Source organism: Gopherus flavomarginatus, chromosome 1, assembly GCF_025201925.1.
Source record: "Gopherus flavomarginatus isolate rGopFla2 chromosome 1, rGopFla2.mat.asm, whole genome shotgun sequence".
Classification (NCBI taxonomy): Eukaryota; Metazoa; Chordata; order Testudines; family Testudinidae; genus Gopherus; species Gopherus flavomarginatus.
The window spans coordinates 360,231,200-360,259,123 of record NC_066617.1 but is presented as its reverse complement, the minus strand read 5'-3'; the positions used below and the strand labels follow the sequence as shown (position 1 = coordinate 360,259,123).

At 47.7% G+C, this 27,924-nt stretch overlaps 1 protein-coding gene across 1 annotated transcript in view; it reads left to right on the top strand.

Annotated features, from left to right (window-relative positions):
• The first annotated feature begins 331 nt into the window (after window positions 1–331).
• The window catches only part of MOGAT2 (monoacylglycerol O-acyltransferase 2), a 44,512-nt gene continuing 16,919 nt past the window's right edge, over window positions 332–27,924 (top strand). The window contains exons 1-2 of the mRNA XM_050930949.1: window positions 332–425; window positions 8,240–8,418. Of these exons, the coding sequence (XP_050786906.1) occupies window positions 332–425; window positions 8,240–8,418 (273 nt within the window). The remainder of the gene's footprint in view (window positions 426–8,239; window positions 8,419–27,924) is intronic.

Genomic DNA, 27,924 nt, shown 5'->3' with positions numbered 1-27,924 from the left:
TCAGACATCTGTAAAAAGTCAGATCAGGGTCCTAAAGACAGCCTATTTCAAGGATGGCGAGAGGGAGGTAAGCTTGCGAAACCCTGACTGACTGGCCGGTTTTTGTTTATTTCTTTGTTGAGGGCTTTAGAGTCCCTGTCTACTCCCAGAGAATGTTCTTCTACTCACACTTCCTGAAATGGGCTGGCCTTGCTGGTCACAAGATTACCAACCTCTGTACTCACTGTATGTTGCACAACTTGCTGTACTGTAAGACGGTGAAATGCAGGCAAAAGACTTTGTCCCACTTGAGGAAAGTCCTGTGCCGTTTGAATCACACACTTGGTCCAAGATGAAGGTTGAATTTGCTCCTCTCTCTATTCCTTTAGAGAGAAGGCTTCAGACTGCTTCAGTAGTTCATTGGGTCTTCAGTTTCCTGGGACTAGGTAAGATTTATTTTAATGTCTCTCTAGAGAAAAGTGCTATCCAAGCACCTTACAAAGGAAGAAAAAGCCTGTGACCTACATTGCAGATGGGGAAACTGAGGCCAGAAATCACCATTTCACACTCATACAATGGCAGAGCTGGGAATAGAACCCAAATCCACCAACTCCTATTGGCTGGCCACTGCCCAATGCTGCCTCCTTACAGTGTGAGCTGCAATACATTTATGCAGAGAGAAGCTGTGGATGTCTCCCTGCCACCTGCATCTATTCCTTACCAGACTCTAACCATTCTGTAGGTTAGGAAGGCAAGATAGCATATCTCAGAACACATTTAATAATAATGAAGAGGAGTGGAAAGTGAAATCCTTTCTTTGGACACAAATGATGATGCTCTTTATTTGGATACTGTGCCCAGATACGGGTGACTTAGGAAAAGTCGATCTTGCAGCCTGTAAATTGCATTTGCAGCTGCACTCTGCCTTGTTTCTGTTATCACTACCCAAACAGCATAGTCCCAGCATTTACTTAGAGCTACCTTTCTGTGGCTTTCCCTTATTTAGGGATTTATTTAAAAAAATCCCTGCAAGCTAAGAACAGAGACTTGGTGTAGTCTGTATCTCCGAGCCACTCTGCCCAGTCACACTTCACTTCTTACTCAGAGGCTAGCTGGCCTCTGAATGCGTTAACCTTTCACCTCCTTAGGTTTGCCTTTTTGCTTGTCTAATTACACACATGCTCGCTGTTACTCATAAAAATGCAACCCCAATTACCACAATGCCTGGACTCGAGTTAGTCTTAGGAGCATCTACAAAAATGCAATATGGCCAAAGGATGTAGAAGCTGGTCTGCCCACACTGAGCAACAGAGTTCTTTGTTTAGATAAACAACAACAACAAAAAAAGGCAGTTTCCGGGGAAACCCAGCTTGGGCAAGGAACTCATTAGAAAGTTCAGAAGCCCAGAAAACCTATTATCGTGCAGCTAACAGATTAAATTAAATAATAATGGAAACGAGTGGGAGAGACTTGCTGTTTTATTAAGGCACTATTGTCCAACGGACAGAACAGGGCTGTGGGAGTCGGGAGATGTAGGGCCAGATTCTCAGCCGGTGTAAGGTAGTTCTGCTGCTTTATCCCAGTTCAAGATCTGGCCCCTAGGTTCAGCCACAAGAACAGGAATAAACTGGACCACTCTCCCAGTGGCCAAGCCATTTAGCCTCTCTGTATCTCAGTGACAACAGGAAGTGGCTAACTTATTGTGGAAGATGCAATGTAACTGTGCCTTGGACAGAGAGGCACAGCAGAGGTTCTTTGGACAGGGAACTGGGGTCTTGCATAGGGTGACCAGATGTCCCTATTTTGTAGGGACAGTCCTGATATTTGGGGCATTTTCTTCTATAGGCACTTATCCCGATTTTTCACACTTGCTGTCTGGTCACCCTAGTCTTGCAGGGAATCCAGACCTGCAAGGAAAGCAAAGGCTGAGGTTTGGTTTTGTTGATAACCCTCTGGCGTGGCTAGGTTTGGACTCAATACTTTGTGACCCATAGCACTGGCCCCTTTATATTGTGCCAGCCGCACCAAGGGCCCCTAAACCTGCCCTAACTGGACAATTAATCCTTCCCCTTTCCCCTTCAGCTCTGAGGAATGCTTCGGTGGTGCAGAGCTGACATGGCCAGCCCTACACCACCCCACCACATGGGGGGTTTCAGTGCATGTCAGAGCGTGGCTGGGCAACTGCGCCTGCTTTAATTTGCCAAGTGCTGGTTTCATGTCTCTTGTAGCCTGGGGAATCCAGGAATGCAAGGGTGGTGTACAGTTCCCTTTCCCCACTCCGGGTTCTGCACAGAACACAGCTCCACTGGACCCAGTGGGTCTAGGTTCTGTTCAGAGAAGTTCCTCTCCCCATTTGCAACCTCTCTCTAACTGAGCTAAATAGCTCAATGCTTGTAAAGCACTTGGAGCTCCCCCTGGACGGAGTGGTATCTCTGTGGGTTTTAACAGCACACTGGCAGCCAAGTTGCACTTTAAGTGCAAGTGGAGTTCTCTAATCAGTGACAGGAACATGTTTTGCTTTTACTTTACGCTGGTGTAAATCAAGAGTGACCCTGCTGACACCAATAGAGTTATGGTGGTGTTGCCGACATAAAGTGCCCGAGGGGGGGCAACAGCGGGGTCGTTGCCCGGTGTACTTTGCGCCAATAAACACACCAGGGTGGAGAAGCAAACAACGTTTATTTGAGATCTCAAAGCGGTGCAAGGAGACTGATGCCTCAAATCAAGCACCCCTACACAAGTGGCTTTTCCTTTTTATAAGTTTTTTTCTCTTTCTTCTTTCTCCCCCCCACCCTTCCTCGCCCTGTAGCAGTTAAGTAAGCGCAGCTGCATCAAGTAATCTTGGCCGCGGCAGCTCGTTAGTAAGTTTTCCTTCTGCAAGTTATCTTGTCCTTCTGCTAAAGGTGCACAGGCCTTATCACTACTGCTTTAGACCAGTTTGAGCTGTGCTGCAACTGATAACTTACTGTTACACATTTAATTTCACAGCTGCTAGCTTTCTAGATCAAGTAGAGTTCAACATGGAGGAGCTTTGGTTCACTGAGGCCTAGATTTATGCCTAGTGACACCAACAGTGGTTTACACCCAAGTGAACAGAATGAGCCCTTTTGACTCCAAGGAGTTAACTCTGGATCACACGATTGCAAGGACAGAGCTGGTCAAAATTCAAGAGTTTCAATTCTGTGAGAAATGCTGAAGTTTGTTACTGTTCCAAATTCAAATTTCCAGGGGGCAAGAGGGCAGGGAATCAAATAGTTGGGGAAAAAAAGTTGGTTTGGGGTCACACAAAAATGTTTTCTTTAGATTTTCACTTCGTAACTCTTATTATATATATAAATATGCATGCATACACACACACACACACACACACACACACACACACACACGCATCCATACAAAAACCAACGTGTTCCAAAAAAGTGTCAGAAGGGAACCTTTCAACATGGCTGAAATGCCAACAGTTTCACACCCTCCCATTCCCCCCAAACAGAACTTTGTTTACATCAGAACTTTCCGCAGGAACATGTCAGTTTTGTCAAGCCAGCATTTTCCGATGGAAAAATATTCAGCCAGAAATTTTTTGACGGGTTCTATATAAGGACATTACCCCGCAAGGTGCTGTGTGCCCCCAGCCAAGAAGGCTTAGTACCACCCAAATTCACAAGATCAGGCTCTAAATGAGCAGAGTTTGGTCCTTGGCTGCTAATCTCTGCCCTAGAAAGGTTCAAGGTTCGGCCCTGAGATAAGGGCCCTCCAAGGTACAGTCAATCTGTGCCAGGCATTTGCACAAACCTTTAGCTGGAGAGCCAGAAATCAGCCATTCAGCTTTACCTCCTCTGGTAACTGTTGCTATGGTTATGCAAATGAACCAATGGGAGGAGAATGGGGCAGCTGGGAAGTAAGAGGAACCATTCTCTCTCAAGAGGGGTGCTGGATAGCTCAGCACATGAATGGCACAGCCAGATCCCAGGGGCTGGGCGAGCGCTGGGGGCAGAGTCTGCTGCAGTTTCTTTTTCAACAGGCAGACATGATCTGCATCTCCACGAGGCTGAGGCTAGATCCTGGAAAAAGAGAAAGAGAAAGAGAGAGAGGGGTGCACATGAGAGAGAGTGAGAGTGTGTGTGATGAACACTGATGTCCTGCTTGCTCCAGAAGCAGAGAAAGCTTGGAGTGAAGCGTGTGAAATAACAGTTCGCACCTCTCCCATCAGACGCTTAGTCTCAAGGGTTGCCCTAACTATGTGCCTCATCTGCCTGGAGTTTTGCAAGGCTCCATAATCAGCAGAACCCAGCTCCATTCTCATCTACCCCTCTGCCCCTTTCAGCCTGCCTCTGCTCCACTCCCAGGGCCATGGCAGTGGCAGTTCTGCATCTGGACACAGGGGCATCTGCATCATGCGGATCCCCCAATCTGTCCTGACACTTGCCCTTTGACGCAAAAAACTTGGGGGAAGTGGTAAATGATGAAGAGGAAAGGGCACTGATGCAGAGTGATCTGCGTCACTTGGTAAACTGGCAGAAGAAAACAATATTCATTTTAGTGCTGCTAAATGTAAGTGTATACAAAGACTGCAGGCCATACTTACACAATGAGGGACTCCATCCTGGAAGCAGTGGCTCTGAAAAAGATTTGGGGGCCCTGGTGGATAATTGGCTGAACATGAGCTCCCACTGTGATGCTGTAACCAAAAGAGCTAATGTGATCCTGGGATCCAGAAACAGGGGAATCTTGAGTAGGTGTAGAGGGGCATTGTATTTGTATTTGGCGCTGGTGCGACTGCTGCTGGAACTCTGGGTCAATTCTGGTGCCCACAATTCAAGAAGGATGTCGACAAACTGGAGAGGGTGTAAGAAAGAATCATATGACGCTTAAAGAGTTAGAAAATGTGCCTTAGAGTGATGGATCTCCTTGAGCCTATCTGTTTTGCTTAACAAAAAGAAGGTTAGGAGGTGACTTGAGTACACCCTATAAGTACCTACCAAGAGAACAAATAATTCATAGTGGGCTCTTCAATCTGGTACCTTAGAAATGCTTACGATAATTAGCGTGTGACGTGCCATCTGGTGTGTTGGTGCATCACCCCCTACTGGATGGGATTAGAGCTACTAAATGTTGTCTTAGGCCCTATGTGGCTGAGAGATCTTCCTTTAGTTCATGCAGTAGTGCCAGAGAGTCAGCCCCAGCGGACACCAATGTCACTTTCAGAATCTGAAGAGCCTCCATTCACAAGCCACCATTCTTTCAAGTTAAAGACTAAATGGACAGATACTAAAATTTCAGGAGCCGTCGGCATCTGGGTGGCTAGTTTTTCTGGGACATGAGCCCTCCTTTGACATCGACATAAGAGTCTCTCACCTTTGTTGCTTTCACTCCTCAAAGAGGTTGTTTAAAGCCATAAAAAGCCATTGTTGAGGTTTCAAGAGGTTCCAAAGAAACCAGCTGAATTCTGAGGGAATCCACGATGGCGTCCATGGGGTTCATTGGTTCTGCTGGGCGGCATCTTCTCCCCACTGACTCTCATGGGGCCACCACACTTCTCAGCCAATGACACCATTCATCATGTAAATTCTAGTTTGTTAGGCCCAGATCCTCAAATGTATTTAGGCTCCGAACTTCCATGGGGCCTTAATAACCAGCCTCAAGGGGACGCCTCAGGCAAACCCTTCTAGTCAATAGCCAGTTGAGGCTGCGATTCCTGGATAGTGCGTTAATAGCTCTTGTTCTTGCTGTGGAGACAGGGTATTCCTTGATCATTGGACCTCTATCTGTGCTTCATATAATCCAAATTAGACAACCATTAACTTGAAACTTAAAGTGTATTGAGAGCCCCCACTGCCACACTGCCTATAAAGTAATCTGGGCCCAACTGTAGGTGCAAAAAGAAAATGCTCAGCAAGATCTAGCCCTGTGTTTATATATATCCATGCTATAGCAAACATTTCTATAGCACCTTCTATCTTAAGGCACAACCACCTTGTCCCTCTCCTTGATCAGGCAGATAAGCATCAATACCTCCATTAGCCTGAGGGGTTATAGGATTTGCCCAAGGTCACAGAGTGAGTCAGCAGCAGACTCAAGACTAGACCCCAGGGGTGAGATTGTATGCTGTGCCTCTTGGGCTGTGTCTAAACTGGAGCAGGAAGGTGTCATGTTCAGCTTGAGGAGAACAGCCCTGCATCAGCACACTAAAAACTGCAGTGTCACCATGGCAGCACGAGCAGCAGGATAGGCTAGCCGGCCCAAGTGCAGTCCCATCCGAGGCCCTGCACTGGTACACAGGGAAGCCTTATGAGCACATCCACAGTCTCTGCACCAGGGCATCCTCCTCTGGCATGGTATGGAGCTTTTATGGCCCCCTTTCGCCACTCCAGCCTTTTTACCAGGCATAGAGGAGCCAGATCAGGGGTGAGGGTCTCCCCCAGTCTCTGAACTTTTTAATTGCTAGACAATGCTTGCACCGTAAAGGGCCAGATCCCCAGTTACAATGGTGTAACTTTCAGTACTAGGTTTTCATTGGAGGCTTTCGTACGGGCAGTAAGCAGCCAACAGCTTCATGTGATTGAGTCCAGCAGCTCCATATCCTACAGCTCTCTGCATCTCACTATGGCAGCAGTGCCCAAACTTTCCCCGTCATGCCTTCCTCCCCCCTTACCATTAATGGAATCTCTGCCCCCACCCCATTACTACACAGTTGGCTCAGCAAAGGAGTTTGGGCTGACAGCAGAGCAGAGGGCAGAATTGGGGATGGGGGAGGAGCTGGGGCTAGAGATGGAGCTGGCTGGCCAAGGAGCAGAGAGGAAATGAGGGCAGAGCTGGGCTGGGGGCAGAGCGGGACTGGGGGGTGCTCCCTCCCTGCCCCCACAAACATTTCGTCTCGTCCCCCCTCGGGGGCGCATCCCACAGTTTGGACACTATTGCACTATGTGTGCATACCTCAACTGCTAGAAGACAGCCTCATCCTCCCTGATTGAACTAACCTTGTTATCTCTAATGTGATTCTTGCCTGCATATGTATACCTGCTTCTGGAAATTTCCACTACATGCATCTGACGAAGTGGGTATTCACCCACAAAAGCTCATGCTCCAATACTTCTGTTAGTCTGTAAGGTGCCACAGGATTCTTTGTCACTTTTTACAGCTCCAGACTAACACGGCTAGCCCTCTGATACATTAATATGAGTACCATTCACGGAAATATCACAGCAAAGACGATAAGGGATTGGCTTAGCCTTTTACACTTCCCAGGCCACCCCACCTCATCCCCCTACTCTTTTGCCCAGGACTCTGCCCCACTGCTCCAAACCAACCTCCCAGCCTTCACCCTGCCTCCCCCAGTTCCAGTCTATGCATCCAGTGAAGTGGGCTGTAGCCCATGAAAGCTTATGTTCAAATAAATTTGTTAGTCTCTAAGGTGCCACAAGTGCTCCTGTTCTTTTTGTTGGCTGAGGGAAGCTTAAATAAGGTATTTTACACTCAGCACCACCTAATGGGTGAAAAGTTTAATACAGTTTAGTGTTTTATTACAACTGTCTTCCTTTCTTGTCCTCTCAAACCCCCCCATCCACTCCCTTCCCCACTCCTCCTCTGGACTCCCTTCCACTCCCTTACCCCACTCCTCTCTCCCCCCTTCTTCTCGAACCCCCCTTCCACTCCTCTCTCCCCCTCTTCTCAAACCTCCGTCCCACTCCCCTCCCCTACTCCTCTCTCCTCCTTCTCTCAAACCTCCTTCCCACTTCCCTCCCCATTCCTGCTCTGGAATCCCCCTTCCACTACCCATACTACCTCCCCTCCTATGGACCTCCCTTCTACTCTCCTCTCCACTCCTCTCTCCCCCTCCTCTGGAACCCCCTTCCACTCCCCTCCCCACCTCTCCCTCCCTCCCCCTCTTAAACCCCCCTTCCACTCCCCTTCCCACCTCTCCCTCCCCCTCCTTTCAACCTCCCGCTTTCACTCTCCTTGCCCCCTCCTCTTGAACCCCCTACCCACTCCCCTCACCACCTTCCTCTCAAACCCCCCTTCCACTCCCCTCACCACCCCTCCCTCCCAGTCCTCTGCAACCCAGGACTCTGAATCCCAAGACCGTGCCCTGCAAGAGGTGATGGCTAGAGGCCTGAGATCTGACTGAGGTGACCTCAATAAGGCAACAACGGGGGGTCAGAGGTGCAACTGCCTTGGAAGCTATGATATTTCTGAGTAAGTTCTTTCACTACTTGACCCCAGCCAAGCCTGGGTTGCCCATTGACTCTTGTTTTTATCTCAGCACAGTGCTGCATAGTTCTCTTCATCGGCCTCTTCTTCACTCGCTTTTGGCTGGTCAGTGTCCTGTATGCAACGTGGTGGCTTCTGGACTGGGACACGCCAAGCAAAGGTGGGCGACGGATTCACTGCATCAGGAACAGCATCATCTGGAGACACATGAGGAACTATTTCCCCGTCACTGTAAGTGCAACCAAAGGTAGGGTCTAATCCAGTTCCCACTGGAGTCTGTGGGAAAGGAACTCCCGTTTTGTTCTATGGGCATTGGATCAGGCACTTACGGCCCTGAAGAGGGGCCAAGGGATCCTAGCACTGGACCTAATAAGTCAGCACTAGATTTTACTGCTTTGTCTTTCACAGCCTGGAGGGAAGGTTGGGCTAGAGATTAGAGCAGAGGGTAGAAGACCTATTGCTTGACCTTGTAACAGTTGTTTAGCCCAGCATTTTCAGACCCACGGATCTAAATAAATCTGGCTTTAGACACCTTCCTCTTCAGTTTCACTACACCTTGGAAGATAGCGAAATAGTCTCCCCATTTTCCATCCAGGTGTGTTTAGATTCTTGTCCTGCACCCTCTGTGGTATCTGAGCACTTTTAAGGGAGCTGAAGACCCAGTGACGTTAAGTGAAGTTACACAGCAAGTCAGGAGCTGAGATTGGACTTGAACTCAAGAGTTCCTATCTCACAGGTCCTGTATTTAGAGCAATGTACAGATAAGTAGCCGGCTGGAAATTAACTGGCTTTAAGTCGAGACTTTAGCCCGCATCTTCAGGGCTGGGTGTACATTTTAAATCCTACCTGGCGTTTTGTTTTATTGTTGGCCATATAGCACCCTGAGTGCATGTGGCACACTATGTATGTCCAGAACTCATTAGAGGGCCGGCGTCAGAGCGCTTGCAGTCTCCAGGCATAAGCTGGGGCAGTACAAAGCGACGTATTACGGAGAGTCAGGGATCCCGCCGTGGAGCGAGACCAAAGTAGGCTGCAATCTGAGCACCTTTAGGTCAGGCCACAAGCCCTGCCTCTCTTGAGAGCTGCTAAGAGGGGGGTGGGAAGCTGACAAAACTCCCAATCAGCACTCCCAAGAACCAAAGCCAGAGCCTCCAGAAGTCCACTACTACAGGCTGCACCACTCCAGTCTGTTAGCCTGGGAGGCAGACAGATACTACCGCTAAGTACAATAGAGAAGATTGACACAGCGAGAGTCCTACAGGCAGAACACTTCACACAGATGGTTCTGTCAGGAGCTCAGAAAGGGAGGGCCATGGGGCAAACGTTAACTGGGAGGGAGTTTTCCATAGATTCCAAGGCCAAAAGGGACTAGTGTGATCATCGAGTCGGATCTCCTGGCCAAAAGACTTCCCTGAATTAGAATCTTCCATTTAGAAAGACATTCAATATTGAGTTGCCAGTGACGGAGAATCCGCCACAACCTTTGGCAAGTTGTTCCAGTGGTTAGCAACCTTCACTGTTAAAAAACTGCCCCTTATTTCTAGTCGGAGTTGTCTAGCATCAGCTTCCAGCCACTGGATCTTGTCACACCTTTGTGTGCCACACTGAAGAGCCCTCCGCTGCCAAGTTTTTGTTCCTCCTTTAGGTACTTACAGGCTGATCAAGTCACCCCTTAACCTTCTCTTTGATACATGAATCACTATAAAGACACAGTTTGCAATCCTTTAATTGTTCTTGTGGCTCTTCTCTGAATCCTCTCCAATTATCAACATCCTTCTTGAACTGTGGACACCAGCACTGGACACAGGATTCCCAGGGCCCTTATGACCTCTCTAACTTGCAATTCCCCTGTTTATACATCCAAGGATTGCATTGGCCTGTTGGCCACAGCATCACACTGGGAGCTGATGTTCAGCCGGTTAGCTACCTAGCATTTTGTAGTTGTGGTGAATAGGGAGGCATGAAAGGCAGCAAAGAGTTGGGAGGCAGGCACAGGGAGAAATGGTCAGCAGAGAAGATGAGTGGGACAAAGGAACCAGTAGAGAAGCTTTCAGGGCAGGGATACAGGGAAGGAACAGAATAGGTGTAGTGGGGCTGCCATCCTTCTAAGGCTTCATGGGGGAAGAGAAACTTGATCTCCAGTGTCTTTGAATGAAAGATACCCTGAGTTATTAAAGGAACTGGGGCTACCCAGCCTAGGGCAACAAAGGCGGAAGTGTGTTCTGCAGTATATGAGTCTGTCATACATGGACCTTGGTCACTGGCATTCAGATACTGCCTCCCTGTGACAGCAATGGTGAGCAGCCCTGCTTTGAGTCTACAAGGAATATTTCTCTGAAAGAGCATGTATTTAGTGCACTTCTGCAGTGCCAAGGACACGCACACCACGGCTGCTTCTTCCTGTGAGAGAAGTGAAAGGGAAGTGCAGCACTGCAAGTAATAAGATTAAATCAGTGCAGAGATTAGGGGAGGGCAGAAGACAACCCAGGGTCTCGGTTTGGCCAGAACTCACGGGGGGGGGGGGGGCGGGTTGATTTGGAGCCAGTGGGGGGAAAAGGTGGATGCTTAAGTTACACCTGCTTCATTTGGGTCATCTGCCGTTAAATAATCCGTGCAATCCTGGAGTTACAAGATGCAGCCTGTGGCCACCCTCATTTTTTAGGCCTCAACTCAGCAAAGCACTTTAGCACAGGTTTAGAGCACAGTACATACTTTGCCAAGTCAGCACATCCTTAAGGAGGTGCAGCCCATGGAGACAACAGGTTCCAGCCAGTACTGCTCATTTTACTCAGAGCAGCCTTAGGATGAGTCTGCAGGCAGCTGATGGCAAATACGTGCAGGTGTTTGGGGGCCTTGCTCTTCCTACAGCAACAGGATACAGCTGGCTACCCTACCAAGCTGCCCCTTGTCCACACTTGCACGTGGGCACCAGAGAGGCACTTTATGGCTTTATAGGCACGTCTGGGTTTTTTTGGTGTTTTTAAAGTATTCCAGAATGCAGGACACCATCTAGTATTCCAGCATTTTCCAGGGGATGAAGTACCCCAGTTTGCCCCTCCCCCTACTCCACCAACCCTTATTTTAATATTTGCTTCCCCTAAGATGCCCCACTATTGCTTGGCTAGGAGCCAGTACTCATTCATGTACGTTAGTTAATTAAGCCAGCCAGCTTTGCAGAGTGTTATTTGCCCATGTGTCAGGGTTGAGTAATATTTTGTAGGCAAGTAAAATCTCATTTGTTTTTTCATTACCATCATCATGACAGCAATGAGGGAGGGGGATGGGTTGATTTTGTGCCTGGGCCGCTTGAAAGTGACAATTCTACAAGGCTGCATGAAGCCTTCAGCAGACAATGCAATAATAAATCTGCAGTTCTTGCCTATCTGTGAAATGGGGATAATGGGGTACAGCAGGACTAACCTGTAGTCACACAGCAAGCCAGCAGTAGATCCAAAAATAAGTTCTTCAAGTCTCAGTTTACAGTCCCCTGCTCTAACTCTTGGACACTTTCCTGTGAGCGTGTATCATTTTTCCCAACAATTCTTTAACAGACCAACCTCCACTCCTCATTAAGTCCTATCAACACTGCTAAAGTGGTAAAACAATTACACCTCTACCTCGTTATAACGCTGTCCTCAGGAGCCAAAAAAGCTTACCGCGTTGTAGGTGAAAACGTGTTATATCGAACTTGCTTTGATCTGCTGGAGTGTGCAGCCCCGCCCCCTGGAGCACTGCTTTATTGCGTTATATCTGAATTCATGTTATATTGGGTGGCATTATATCGAGGTAGAGGTGGACTTATTATTTGCACTTCGGTAGTATCTAGGGGCCCTAGTGAGGGATCAGGGCCCCCATTGTGCTAGTGTCATAACATTTTTCCCAGATCTGGACCTTAGCGTCCAAAATATGGGTGTCAGCATGAAAACCTTCAAGCTTAGTTACCAGCTTGGACCTGGTAAAGCTGCCACCAGCCAGGAATTATACAGTGTCTAGCTCACTGTGGTCTCCCCAAAACCTTCCCTGGGGGACCCCCAGACTCAGATGCCTTGAGTCCTACAACAAAGGGAAATAACCCCCTCCCCTTGTTTCCTTGTTACTTCCTCCCAGGCTCCCCTCCCTGGACGACCCTAGGAGATTCCCTGCTTCCAGTCCTGGAAATACAAGTACCGAGAGATCTAATCTCTCCCCCTCACCCAGAGGGTATGCAAAGTCAGGCTTAGTAAATCTAACACAAAGAGATTTTCCCCCTGACTTCTTCCTCCCACCAATTCCCTGGTGAGCGGCAGACTCAATTCCCTGGAGTCCCCACTAAAGAAAAACTCCAAAAGGTCTTAAAAAGAAGCTTTATATAAAAAAAAGAAAGAAAAAGACATTAAAAATAGTCTCTGTAATAAGATGGCAATATACAGGGTCAATTGCTTAAAGGAAAAAAATGAATAAACAGCCTTATCCAAAAAGAATACAATTTAACACATTCCAGCAACTACACACATGTAAATACAAAAAAAACAATATAAACCTATTGTCTTACTATCCTTGTACTTACAACTTGGAAACAGAAGATTAGAAAGCCAGGAGACAGAAAGATCACTCTCAGAGCCGAGACGGCCAGACACAAGACAAAGAACTCACACTCAAAACTTCCCTCCACCCAGAGTTGAAAAAGTCTTGTTTCCTGATTGGTCCTCTGGTCCGGTGTTTCAGGTTACTCCTTTCCAGGTGAAAGAGACATTAACCCTTAGCTATGTGTTTATGACAGTTAGGCCGGTATAAACAAGAATAAAAAGACAATCTCAGCTTTGGATAGCAGCAAGTCTCATTGAGCCCCATTCCAGCACAGCCACACCTGCTCTAAACACTAGAACAGAGAGTTTTTAAGAGCCCCCACTGCAAAGGGCTACTGGCTCGCCCCTGCATCCTGCTGCATTACAGCAGCCATGCTCAGCTTCAAGACATAACATTTGAAGCCTTTCTGAAATTGCTCTCCTAATGCCCATTGTACTTTACATTTCCCCTGGGTGCGGTGATCAGCATTAACGATGCCTTTGAATCCAAGTGCCAGTGGCACAGTAGACGTTAGGGATCCCTCTGTGATAAGGAAGGAGCAGAGGCTGCAAGGGAGATATTTATGCTGGGGACAGGGAACAGTCAATGCTGCAGAGCTCTGGACTGGGAAGGATTAATGTTGTCAGCAATGGAACTTGAGCACGGCTACATAAATGCTGTTGTTAAAATGCTGTACAGACATTAGCTGACTGACTCTCACAAGACCCCCGTGCAATAGGCAATTATATCACCATCAAGTGGGGAAACTGAGGCACAGAGGAGTTGAGTCACTTTATGGTTACATAAGGAGTCAGTATCAGAATTTGATTTAGAATGCAAGAATTCCTAGTAAAGGGCCGTGAAATATTTGCGTCACTTCTGGGCTCAAGGTCCGATGCCTCCCACAAACAGGGACGGAAGGGAGACATGTCACTGAAGTCGGAGTTATACCAAAGGTGAGGCTGGGTCAGCACATTCACACAGCTACTAGATTTGTGAGTCCCCTTTCTCCCTCCTGGCAAGCCACTCACCCTCACCAAGGGCCCACTGAAATCAACAAGCGTCTTTCCACTGATTTCAGCAGGCATTTGGTCTGGCCCCCAAGAGATGAAAGTTCTCTCCCACCATCTAAGAGCGAGTCCCTGGAACAGAGTGGCATGCCTCTTTACAGGCCAGAGGCCTGGAGCTGGCCAGCCCCTTCAGTTAGCCCTTCCTACCACACCCAGGCTGGGGTGTGGTGTGTAATGAGTAGAACCTCCTGGGTATGGTGGAACTGTTTTTCCTATGAAGAGTAGCAGGGAGCTGCAGAGAGGGGTATTCTCGGGGAGGGACAAGGAGTGTCATTGGCTGCTGGGAGCCAGCAGGCAAGCCTATGTTTTCAGGGAAGAGTCCTCAGGCAGGGAAGGTCTGGGAGACCCCCCCAGCAGGAAGACAGGGAGCATGGACTTGAGAACTTTTATTCGGAATGGTTTGTCAGGTTAATAAATCCACCCACAGCGAGGGGTGTTGCTGAAGCTAAGTGTGTGTGTGGCATGTTTTAAAGGGGCTATGGAGAGAGGAAACTGAGGCAGGGCTTGCAGAGCTACTCCAGGCCATGAGGGAGCACTCAGAAGGTGGCCAGCCTGTGCAGTCTCCAAATCTTCCTTTCCCACTTCTACCTTTAGATGGCGCTGAGGGGTCCCTGCTCTGATTGTAGGGGAAGGGATTGGCTGGTGATCCCTGGGGAGGAAGAGGAAAATATCCTCTCGAGTTCACCAAACAGAAAAACTTAAATCCTGTAGTATTTGTAGACTCATAAATTATAAATCCAGAAGGGACCACAGTGATCATCTGGTTTGCCCGCCTGTCCAACACACGTATGAGAACTTCCCTGGGGAAAACATCCAGAACAGATCTTTCAGAATCACATCCAATCTTGATTTTAAAATTGCCACTGCTAGAAACTCCACACCAGCCCTTGGCAGCCTGTTCCAATGGTCAGTTACATTCACTGCTAAAAACATTGCAGCTTATTTCTAATCCACGCCTGTCCAGCCACTGGACCATGTTATACCTTTCTCTGCTGATGGAAGAATCCTGTAATACAGTGAGCTCCTTAAGTCCAAGGCACGTTTTCCAACCCTGTCATCGTTTTCACGGTTCTTCTCTGAGCCCTCTCCAATTTTGCAATATCCTTCATGAACTGTGGACACAGAATGGAACATGGCATCTCAGTAGCGGGTCTCATCGGCGCCAGACACAGAAGTAACATAACCTCCCTAGTCTTACACGAGATTCTCTATGTATACCGCCAAGGATCACATTAGCCCTTTTGGCCACAGCATCGCACTGGGAGCTCATGTTCCCCTCATCATCTCCCATAACCCCTTCCTCTCCCCACCTTTCCCTCCCCAAATCTTTTTTCAGAGTTACTGCGTCTAGGAAGGAGGCCACCATCCTGTAAGTATGGTTAGTGTACAGACGGCCCAGAGTTTAACAGGAATTACCAGTGGAGTTCCACAGAAATTACTCTCAAGCCTTACAGACAATAGGACATGCTAAATTGTCTACAAAGTGTTTTTAAGACAGTGCTGTAGCAGCAACTTACCTTCTCTTCACTATAACATGGCTGCTACCTCAGTTTCCCCTTCAAGGCTGGGAAGGTTAGCGTTCCAGCCAAGCCCAACAATTCCTCTTCCAAAATAAGTGAGAAGAATCCAGGCCCTTTGTAGGTCAGTGCAGTGGTGCACCACTCTCATTTTAGGAGTGCTTTGACATTGGACTTGGTCCATGGCCTTATGGTTGAAAACCAGAAGCAGCTCCCATTCTCTCCAGGTCTCTCTGGTTTTCCAGAGCAAGACACCACCCATCTTCCAGAGCCCTTTGACTGTCCACTTAGGCCTCTTCCCAGGACCCTGGCATAGAGAAATCCAGCAGTAGGTCCCACTCCCTTCAGGTAGGAGATCCCAAAATAAATCTTGTCTCTTCTTTGACTGATGTCTTGCCCCAATTTAAAAGACAGCTCTGATATACCCCTGCCCCCTTTTTCAAGGATGCATCTCTGCCTAGCCTACAACTCCTGTAGTCCCTCTGAACTATAAGTCCCAGAATGCCTTGGCTCTGAGCTGACTCAGGAACAGGACCAGTGCTTGACCTTGAACCCCTCTTAAAGGGCCAGTTCACTCTCTGACACTATCCTATAAAATCCTACAGCAGAGAGACACAGTTAAATTAAATCCTATTACATGGCTTTAAAAAAACCCTATAAGTTCTACAGGATTTTTCTGTAAGGCACGGTGCCACAAGTTACCCATCTCTCATAGAGGTAAATGTTTCCCACACCAGGGTCTTGTAGTGATTAAATTAACTAATCTGGAAGATGCCATATAATTCCTAAGCATCATGACTTGCTGTACAGGTCATCATCTGAATTTGAACTCAAGACCTTCCACACAGGCCTCTATCACTTGAGCTAAGGGATCAACTCCATTAGCTGGTAGCAGTAATAAGCTGTTTCCTCTAGTGAGCCAGCAATGAGTAGACAGTAGGACACACACTGTGCTAAAATGGGTTAAGCTTGATGCATTTGATTTCTGCTTCACCTATTGACATGCAGTCAACAACCATCAGACAGAAGTGGTTTTGAGGTGCTTTCTATTTCCTCTTGGGGGTTGGGGAGGAAGTTGTTGTATTTGCACATTCTCCCTCCAACATACTGCCTTTTATAATGGATTATAAAGCCCAATTTGCTTCTCTTAAATACATGCAGAAACAGCTGATATGGCTTAATAATACCTCTCTGCGATGCTCCAGTCAGTACGTCTGCTTATATTTTATTCCATCCTAGGGTATGACTGACAAAAGATGGAAGGCTGAGCAGCTGCAGAGAGGTCTAAATCTGCTAGCAGGCAAGAGATGCTGCTGTGTATGAGCAGAAGAAGGAGCCTGGCAGCTAAGTTTTACCGCAGAGCAGCATTTCAGCACCAATGCCAGGAACATGCAAACAAAATGCAGAGTGCTTGTATAGAGAACCACCAATATGATTAAGGGGCTGGAAGGAAAAGCCCTCAGAGGAGCTATTGAAAGAAATACATATGAGTCGTTTGGCTAATAGGTGATATTGCTGCCTCAAAATATGGGAAGCCTGTAAACACCCAGGAGGGGAATGGATTGTTTAGGGGGTGCCGCAACTGGATAAGATAGTGAGGCGAACTGATCACTAATGTTTTGAATCGCCCTATTGATACCGTTGGGCCTCGCTCCCAGTTGTCCTGCGCTGTGTTGCGCTGTCATTGAGATTTAAAAAAATGACAAATGTTGAGTTGTTTTTCTTTGCTTTCTGGTACCTGGTCCAGCAGGGAGTACTCAGGTCACATTCTCAAGCTTTTTCTATAAGCACTAGACTAGAAACGTACTTTGTTTTTAAAATTAGAGCCAAGTTGAGAGTCTCACCTAATGACAGAATCCCTGGGGCTTTAATGAAAGCACCACATATCCCAGGAGAGTTGGCAACACTGCATTTACACCAGGGAAAACTGGGTGCAAGCTTGTGTTTCCACAACCATTTGGGGGATGGTTTTCTATCTGTGCTAGCAATGAGGCCTGGATCGTCCCCCTGAGATCCCTGTCTGGAACTCCCTGCTCACATGTGGCCGAGGGACTCAGCCACTTCATGGCATCAGCCCCCACTCAACTCTCACCTTCCAGAGGCCGCTCCTGGATTCAGATTTCCTGCTGGGAGAAGGGGCTGGAGATTGGCCGAAATGGGTCACACTCTGTCCCACCCCAAACAGAAGGGTCAGGTCAGAAACCAGTGGCGTGGAACGACTGGCTGTCCGGTATGTCGAGTGTACCAGGGAGATGCCAGGGAGGAATTCCAACAGCAGCAGGGCAGAGTAGGACACACCCCGAGGAAGAATCCCAACCTCCCACAAGGAGATCTCACTTCCCCTCTGCTGCAAGCCTTCCTGATCCCCCCCAATGGTGCCTTCCAGCAGATCGACCCACAGGTGCCTGAAGTCAGCCAGCTCCCACATGTCCTTGTATTGCTTCATGAGGACCTCAAATGTCAAAGTCCAGGCAGCCCCTGTACCTGCACCAAACCAGGGCATATGCTAAAGGAACCCATCCCTCTCCTGCACACAAGCATAGACTCTGGGCTGGTGGTTACCACATGGACCCAATGGGGTTTCCACAGTCTCTTCATCCGAGCCACCATTTTCCACCGTAAGCCCCGGCTCACCTCTCCAGACATTGCTCCATTGCAGCAGTAACTGGAAGGCCAGAAGGCCACACACCTCAGTTTCATTCACACAGGTGTAACTGGACTGGACTGGGGAGATCAGTCCCTGATTCACACCAGTGAATGAGAGATTAGAATTGGGACCCCGAGAGTTTCCTCCAAAGCAAAGCTGCTGTTCTCTAGACGGTCACTGGGTGGTGCTGCAAAACAACAAAGCACACGCAATACAGCTCACTCTGCTGAGCAGAGGAAGAGCCGGGAAAACAGTGGACTCCCCCAAAACCTTCCTGCTCCATACAGCCATGCTTCAGGGCCATGCTCCTCAGCCACACAAACACTTAGCACTCTGCTGTCAATAGCAGAAACAACAATTAGGGTCTGATGGAGATAACCAAGGCCTAAAGGCTAGGAGGCTTGCCCAGGTCACAGGAAGAGTCAGAACTGGAACGAGAGGCTTTTCTTATTCACACTATAGGAGCTACTGACTGGGGCCCCATTTTGCAGGGCAATGGGCATGAAAATATTAAGCGAGAGTCACCTGCACCAAATAGTTCACAGTCTGATAGCAGGCAGGCGAGAAAGCAAAGAGAGGGGAACGCAGACTCCAAGTGATACAGGCAGGTTTTTGCACAGACTGAGGCCATGATTATGGGGAGTGATGAGTGATTTCTCTGGGTAAAGGTTTAGCAGAGCCTGGAGCATTTGGAAACCGGGCTCCTGTTTAAGGCATTTGAAATCGATCACTACTCCCTGCGGAAAATGTTGGCCTGGGGCCAGGGGAGTCTCTTTAGAAACACAAGGTGTTGCATGTCAAAGAGAGAAGCCAACCTAGACAGCACACAAATATCTAAAGAGAACCACTGGACTCTGGGAGCAAAGGGAGCCGGAATCATTCCGCCGGGCAGGGCTTGGAAGGAAAGCGTTCGGGTGCTTCACATTACCCCATGGTACAACTGGCTTCTTTACTTGCAATATGTGGGGCCAAGGCAGGTCCAGAGAGAGGGTCTGGGCCTTGACTTCAGGAGAGCTGGGTGCTATTTCCACTCCTGCCATTGACTTGCTGCCTAGGCTTCACAGGTCTCTCTGTCCCTCCATCGATAGGGTAGGAGGGAGACTGAGCCTTCCTTTGCTTTGCGAAGAGCTCTGCAATCTCTGGAGGGCGAGCATCATACAGCGTAAGTGCTGAGTATTATCATTGTGCGGTTGGCTAGGTGATGGATACCCAAATAGCTAGCCAGCTGAGCATTACCAATCTAATTTACTGAGACAAATGCATCTGGCCTTTGCTCCTCAATCGAGCCCCAGAAAAGCAGCACAGGCTGGCGTCTCCACCCCACTGCAGTGTTTGTGTACAATCAGTTCATTTAACATGAAAGAATTAGTCGCTCCTGGAGGTTTAAACATGGCTTCTAATCCTCCCCTGTCACAGCAGCAAACCTGATATGGAAACCTTCTGTTTCTGTGGGTCAGAAGGTGAAACAAAGCTGCCAATTTGCTCTGCCCTCTGTTATTTTAGGAAGCTATATTGAATGTCCCCTAAAGCTGAGCTATGATTTCGGAGCACGTTTGTTGCTGCAGGAGAAAGGAGGGGAGGGCTGGTGCATGCATCCATTTTCTTGGAGACTGAGTGAAATTAACTCATCATATGCAGCTACTTGCCTACAGGTAATTAACTGGCTGTGCAGTTTTGCCATTGCAAGCTTCAGGCTTGTGAACATGGGCTTGTTACAGATCCACCACTGTAAGAGCTCCCCCTGCTGGTAACATGCTAGCAGAGGTACCAAGGTGTGACTAAAAAAACCAAAAAAACCAGGGACAATTCTGTAAGTGAGGGCTCTAGGAGCTCCCAGGCCCCCGCGAACAGGCCAGCAGGCAGTGTGCGTATCCTGGTGACTTTAGGAGAACTTCTTAGAGAGGGGAGGGAAGGAAGCAGAGAAAAATAAACCTGAAATTCAGCAGGGTGCACAGAAAACTCTTGCATGGCAACCCAACTCCCTTATGTGCAGTTGCTGCCATCTGTAGGGCATGGGGCTGGAAGGTTTTGAATGAGGGAGGTAGCAGCAATGGGCCACTGAGGAGCTGGGCAAGTCCCTGATGAGCGTATCGTGATCAGGGCCAGGGGAACTGGAGTCAGAGGGCCCATGTTCCCCAGAAGGGCTGTTAGGACCAGGGGAACAGGGAGCGGCTCTGGGAGCACCTCGGCCAGGTAGACAGACGAGAGCAGGGCACAGGGTTTAATAAAGTTCCACTTGTTCAGCTTAACCTGCAGTCGGCTTCACTCTTTGCTAATGAACCAGAGGGTTCAAAAGGCACTTGCTAGCTACTGCTGGCTATCCCCACTCAGCGTTCCTCTCCTGTCCCTTCACACAGCCCCTTCCCTTCCACACCCGTCCATTCTCATCCCCACACACCTGGCCCACAAACACTGCGGGCCATCTATTAGGAAGCGCTATTGTATGGGGGTCACAGTGAAAGACTAGATGTCAGGACCCCTGGGTTCTATATCAAGCTTTGGCACTAGCTTGCTGGGAAGCCATGTCACTTTATCTCTTGTTCTGCAGCCCCTCTGTAAGTGCAGGGGTGATAACACTTACCTGCCTTGCAAAATTAATGCTTTGAGATCTTATGGGGAAAGGCCCTGTCAAAACGCAGAAGCCAGAACGTCCCAGGGCTCAGTCAAGCCCGGTGAGATTTAACTTTAGGCCTACCAACCTGAACCTTGCCCCATTACAGCAATTTCTTGTAAACAAACAAACAAACAAACCTCACCTTCAAATTGATTGTTACCTGGTTTCATCCCGACACAATTAGACAAGAACAAGCCGTTAAGCCCAGAAAGCAGGGGGAGAAAATGGAAACCCTGTCAGAACCAGAGCAGAACTGATGCAAACCACAGGGCTCTTTTGTAATCAGCTACTGTATGAGGAGCAAATCCACCTGTTAAATTCTTGACTTCAGGTTCTGGTATCAGGTAGTACAGAGTAACCCCACTGAAGTACTCGGGACAGATAGAAAAGTTTACTTCAATATATATGGCATCCGTTTCTATTTCCCGCTACTTACAAGAGGAAATATCTTGAGTACTGCAAGTACTGAGGTTATCTAACTGCCAACACCTACTTATCTAAGGTGACTGGCAAACTCTGAAAGGCCACCACTCTGGATTGTCACTGGGGTAACTGTGAGCAAAATCTAGCCCACATGTCTTCGGATAACACAGTGTAACACTGTAAAGCTGCCATTCAGGACTTTCCGGCCTGCATCCTGCTCATTCCATTGGTTATGCACCATGACTAGGGTTACTTAACAGAACTGTGGCCCTGAGGAACTGCTGGATTTTTCGGGCTCTGACCGATGCACAAACTACTTTGATTGAAAATGAACGCACCCAGGAATTCTTTACGTAAGCCAGGACCCTTCATTTTGAACTGGATAAAAGGGCGGCATTATTTGCAATTTATACAGTTGCCTGTAAAGTTAACCATGAACTTTTTAAACTTCTAACAGCCTTGGCCATTCGTTTCGTTTTTCATTTATTGGTAGGAGAAGAAAGAAGGGAGTATGAGATTACACAGAGTCAAGGGGCGCAAAGTCATCTCTCTCTCAGCTCTTTCTGTTTCACTGGCATAGGCCCCAATCTCTCTAGGTCATATGGTAACTTTGAAATCTGCCCTGATTTAGGGACAGTACGTTGCTGCATCACTTCAGGAGGAGCCCAGAGAATAAGGGCGGCTCACAGTCACCATTCCTCTCCTGTGCAGCGAGGAGGGTTCAGGAAGCCCAATCCAGGGCCGGCTCCAGGGGTTTGGCCGCCCCAAGCCGCCAAAAAAAAAGCCGCGATCGTGATCTGCGGCAATTCAGCGGGAGGTCCTTCGCTCCGAGCGGGAGTGAGGGACCCTCCGCCGAATTGCCGCCGAATACGTGAAAGTGCCGCCCTGCTCTGGAGTCGCCGCCCTGCTCTGGAGTCACCACCCCAAGCACCTGCTTGATAAGCTGGTGTCTGGAGCTGCTCGATCCTGACTGAATACTCATGTAAACTCATATTTACTGATAGAAGTTATGTGGCCAGCTTGAAGCCTCTTTGAGAGCCATCCAATCTGGGAGACTAAACAATGTCGTGTGACATAGGTGACCAGCCACAGAGTAAATTGCAAAGAGCAAATATTTGAAGCAGTAGTCTTGGGGGATGGCTCTTGAACAGCCCACAGAGAGAAATGTGGTCATGCAAACCATTCCTTCCGGCCTACGCTGGCTCAGATCAGTGATTCATCCAGGCCAGGATCCTAGCTCCAACAGCAGCCAGTATAAGCTGCTTCAGACGAATGCACAACTTTGGAACAAATAGCCCAGAGAGGAAATTCCCTCCTGGCCCCCTCAATTAGCCCCCTATATGCATGAATAATGAGCAGAACGTATCGACACTGAAGCCTGTTTGCAGCTAAGTCACTGACCTCAGCCTATAAACTGCCTATTGTTAATAAATGTATCTATGCCCTTCCCTCGCTAGTACCAAGGTGGCTCCTGCTCTTTTAATATATTTATCCTCATAGCACCCCTCTGAGGTCGGGCACAGCTATTATCCTCATTGTACAAAGAGGGAAACTAAGTGAATTGCACAAGATCACGCAGGTAGTCTGTGGTAAAGCAGGGTCTTGAACCCAGGTCTTCTCTCAGTTACAGCCTAGCATCCTGCTCAGTCTTTCTAATTCAGCTAGCTCCCCCCTTGTTAGCATGTCACTGACATGCTTTGCCATTAAAACATCAAAAAAAGCTCACATTGACATGCAGATGATCAAACATTGCTAATGGGACATTTTCCAATCACAAATCCAATTAAAAAACCCCTAAATGTTCCATGGGAACATGTCGATTTCAATAACATTTCTTTTTGAAAAAAAAAGAAAAAAAAATGAAACATTTCAATGTGGTTGAGACAGTCCATTTCAACCTTATCAGAGCATTTCAAGTTTTCATTTTGAAACTGACTTCTCATTTAGAAATCTGTTTTATTTTATATTATTTTATTTTATTTTTATATTATTTTATTATACCATTTTATGTTATGCAAATTACAATATCAGTTACCAAACTAATTACCAGTTGGATTAGCAAACACAAATGATTATTTTATGTTCATATTATAATTTTAAAATAATTAAATGCTCATTTCAAATTATAAAAAAAAATAGAAAAATAAAGTAAAAATGAATATAAAATAAAATAAAAATATAATGGACAAAAAGAGTCAAAATCAATATTCAATTCTATTGAAATGAAATGTTACAGCTGACCTGAAATACATTTTTTATTCTGAAATTTCACTTTTCGGTGCATTTTGAAATGTCAACTTTTTGTTCCAATCTCGAACAAAAAATTTTTTTTTTGTGTCGGCATTTGCCATGGAACAGAAATCCAGTATTTCAACCAGCTCTGTTTTTTCACTGCAAAGTGCAGATTTTGCTTCCCTGCACAAGTCTGATCAGCCTGGTTTCTGATGTTGTGATCATTTAGCTGTAATCATCAGTTCAGGACGGAAGCATCTTTCTAGGTACTACCATAATAGAACAGAGAAGTGAAATATCAAGATGAGCCTCATTGTGCTGCAACTTCAATCCTGTGCCCGGATTCAAAGGCTCGTGACTTGATGTGCATTGATTTATATGCCCATTTATCATACCGTACTGTATATGGCACACAGTTCTTGCATTTATTCGTTGGTTACGGACTTATGCACCTGATGGTGCGGCAAGAACGCTGATGCTGATACTGCTAAGTGATGCCTGCTTGTTTTGAAACCACCTTTTATGTAACTTTTCATGCTGTACATAGGTCATATGTTCTCCCCCGCCCACCCCAAATATCTTTGAATAACCTAGGAGATAACTCAGTGAGACTGAAATGAGACCAACCAGTCTGGAATTCAATCTTGCTTCATTATTGTCTGACACTGCAGCTGCCCCTGCTAGTTCAGCTGAATGCTGGGAAATCCCAATGGCAGTGAAACCTCCAAACCACGATCTTGAAAAACCCAGCACTGTTCTGACTGGATGGAAGCACAACAGCTCTATCAGCTTTATCTCACCCTGGTCAGCAACTCTGTCCTTCTCTGAGCTTCCTGTGCATATGGATACACCATAGGGGCTTAAGTGTAGGATGCAACAACATGGGAGCAGGCTTGGCAAGTTAATGGCACATCTATGAGATCTAAGCAAAGGGCTAGCCTGAGCCTGTAAGCTCAGCCCTTATTAACAGGCAATGTGTAATGGCTCAGCCCCAGGAAGCTGTTGTGACAAGTCATGATTCCTCCCATCTCCCTTCTTTCTCAGGTGGGTTGGAAGTAAGTTACCACAGCCCTTGAAAGGATGCTGCTTAGGATCTTTGAGGCAGGGGCTCTTTGTTTGTACCGTGCATAGCACAGGGGGGTCTAGGTCCATGACTCAGGGTCTGAGGTACTACACCGCAATATAAATAACAACATCTCCATTTTTTTTTTTGAAATACTGGAGATGTACCAATCTCCTAGAATGGACCTTGAAGAGTCACTGAGTCCAGCCCCCTGCCTTCACTAGCAGGACCAAGTACTGATTTTTGCTCCAGATCCCTAAGTGGCCCCCTCAGGGATTGAGCTCACAACCCTGAGTTTAGCAGGCCAATGCTCAAACCACTGAGCTATCCCTCCCCCACAAAGACCAGAAGACACCCCTCCTTAGCTGGCCATTTGTACCTGGCCAAATAAACAGACCAGTGCATGGACAGGAGAGAGCTATGACTCCTCTCCTTGCCCACCCCTTCACACATAGGGGTTAATATCCCAAGAGCGAGACCTGCATTACACACCAGGCTGTACTCCCAGGTAGGCCAACCAAAGAGGGGTGTCTTCTGCCAGGAAGTCACTGGGAGGTGCGTATGCTCAGCACCTCAGGCCAGCTCTGCTTAGGAGTCTCAATGTGGATTTAGGGGGCCAGCTCGAGACACCCAAGTAGGAACACTTTGGCCTAAAAGATTTACCCAGGATCAATTAGCCTCCGACTGGGGAACAGAACCAAGAGCTCCTGACGCCTTGCCCTGATCACAAGACAGGCTCCCCTGGACTCAGGGGAAGGGGAACGTCTCAGCACCCAGCAGTGTTCAGGAGCTGCCCTGGGATGCAGGGTGTGTGGACCTGAGGGGACTCCACATGGGATCCCAAAGCAGCAGAGAGCAGTGGCCGAGGGAGGGAGGGAGGGAGGGAGGAAGGGGATGGGGAAGAAAGAAGGTTTGCTGTTGTCTAGTTGTTTATTGGAGCTGAGCAGGAAGAAGGACTGTGGCCCACAGCCAGGTCCCCCTTTGAATAATGGAAACAAAACACAAACGCAGCTTGGACGAGTGTGCTGTGTGAAATATTAACAGTCCTCCTTCTCCATGTGGGCTCACCACCCAGGGAGAAAACATGTTCTTTTCCCTGCTTTACTGGAGGCTCCAGGGCCTTTCTGCCTAGGACTGAAGGTTAAAAGGTGTAAAGGGCAATGATTGGCTGGCAAGCACCAGCTCCCTCCAGGCTCAGAACAAAACAAAGAGCTAATGAGCCTGCATTTGAGAACCACAAAGGGTGAGGAGTGGCCACTCCTAAGAGCACTATAGCCAAGGCCAATGTAATGTTTCCGGGTATGTGGGCAGGCACTCAGGAAACCGTTGCTGTGCCTTTTTATAGGGCACAGTGTGTGTACTCCACTGCACTCTGCCGGCTGGTGCAGACAATACCAGGGTCAGTGCTCTTACATCGCTGGTCTGTGCTATGTTCCCCTGGTCCTTGTGCATGGAGGAGAGGGGGATTCTAGCTCCATACTTATGTATTGGCCAAGGAGAAGAGAGCAGAGTGAAAATGGACAAGCCAATGTGATTTGGGTGAGCTGTATCCTGTCACTTCCCAGCTTGCAGAAGTGACCAGGCCTCTAGTACCCAGTGTTATGTGTCATGTAAAGGATTTTGCATCTTCTGTTTATTAAGAAAACAAGCCCTGAAGAAAGGGACATGGACTTGAACTGGACGGTGTCACATGGGCCACGGCTGTGTGCGGAGGGCCACAAGCGGCCCGCAGGCCATGGGTTGAGAACTACTGCTCTACCCACTAGCTTATAGTAATATTTGGAGAAAGAGCAAAAGGGGGTGGATCCAAAATGTAATAGGATGAAATTTAGCCCAGGAAAGTGTAAGATGATCTCATAGTCTCCTAACAGCAAGGTCCACTGCACTGTGGAAAAAATCTTCCAAGGAAAGAGGATAAAGCCCAGTAAATAGAGTAATTTAAAACTACATTGAAAAAAGCACCGGGGATTACTTTTGCAGGGAACAATCTCTCATTGTCAGGAGATGAACTAGAATGTCCTTTGACCTTGAATTCCTCTGGTTCTGCAAATACAGCTGGCGGCAATGTTAACCTGAGACCCAGCACTGCTCAACTTGGAAAATCTAACACGACCACAGCCAAGGTGGGTTCTGAGGCATCTGGATCTCCTGCCATTGGCTTGGAGTCCCTTAGATCTGTTGAATGCAAGAGGCAGGCACATTCAGACAGGATTGTTTCCCAATTACAATTTTCTTTTGCATGTTGTTGTTTTTCTGGAATGGGAAATGGACTTGGGATGGACTGCAGGGCAGGAGCTCACTTTATTTAAAATTTAGCTACATGGACACGCCTGCCCTAGACTCTGGGTGCTCTGACAATTATTAAAGGCACAACTCATCCGAAAAGAACAGATCAAGAGCCCACCCCACTTTAAAAGCAAGCAAACAAGCCAGCCAGTCAGCAAGAGAAGAGGTCCCCACCTTTCTCCCACCCCAAAGGGCCTATAAGACAAGACTGTATTGCATAACAATTGGGCCATGCAATGTAAGAGATTAACTCCCTTCCCAGTATGTGCATATTGTGACCATGACCCAAACTTGACCACTAGTCCGGTAAGAGATTGAACTTTGACAGAGATGGAAAATGGGAATGTCTAAACATTAAAAATAAAACATTCAGGCACTAAGGCAGTAGTTATTGTGTCTAAGAGTTCCCTTAACAAAAGGGAGTCTAGAGTAGAATTGTCCAGTAATTAGGGTGCTAGCATAGGACCTAGGAGATCTCAGTTCAAGTCTATGTTCTACCACAAACATCCTGTGTTACCTCAGGCAAGTCTCTGTGCCTCAGCTCCCCATCTGTACAATGGGGATAATGCATTGCCCTACCTCACAGGGGGTTGTGAAGCTACATCCATTAAAGAGAGTGAGATGCTCAGATACTGTGGTAATAGGGGTCAAATAAGTATCTAAGAAAGTATGACTACCCTCACCTGAGCTTGCAGTATACACATCACTAATCAAACCAGCCTGAAAAGGAGCAGCCTTGGTATGAATGTAAGCAGCTGGTTTATTCAGTGATCTAGATGCAATCTCTGAATGTGGATGCTTGAAGTGCATGTGAAAAAGTTGCTCACACATCCACTGTGTGCAGAATTGCTTATTGTTATTACAGCAACACCCAGACTCCAAACCAGTGTCAGCGCCCCAGTGTGCTAGCTGCTGTAGACACAGAGTAAGAAACATCCCTGCCCACAGTGTTTATAATCTAAATAGGCAAGACACGAATTTCCTTTTCACTCACAATATCCCAACAAAACCTTGGGAATGGAGGCACTGATGTGACCAAAGTCACATAACTTATCTGTGACAGAGTGAGGAATTGAACACTGGTCTCCGGCCAGTGCCCTAACACCAAAGCCATCCTTCCTCCCCAAGCTCTATGCCAGTAGTTCTCAATTTATTACACATTGTGGGCCACATATTCAACCACAATGTGTTGCAGGGGCCGGGTGGCAGGGCAGCACAGCTGCCACGGCCCTTGAAGCTCACAGTGCCAGCCGGCTGCCCCAACCCTGGATCCCCGCCACGCAGCTGCCCCAGACCCGGGGCCCTGACCCCGCCGCACTGGATGGCAGGGCAGCCTGGAC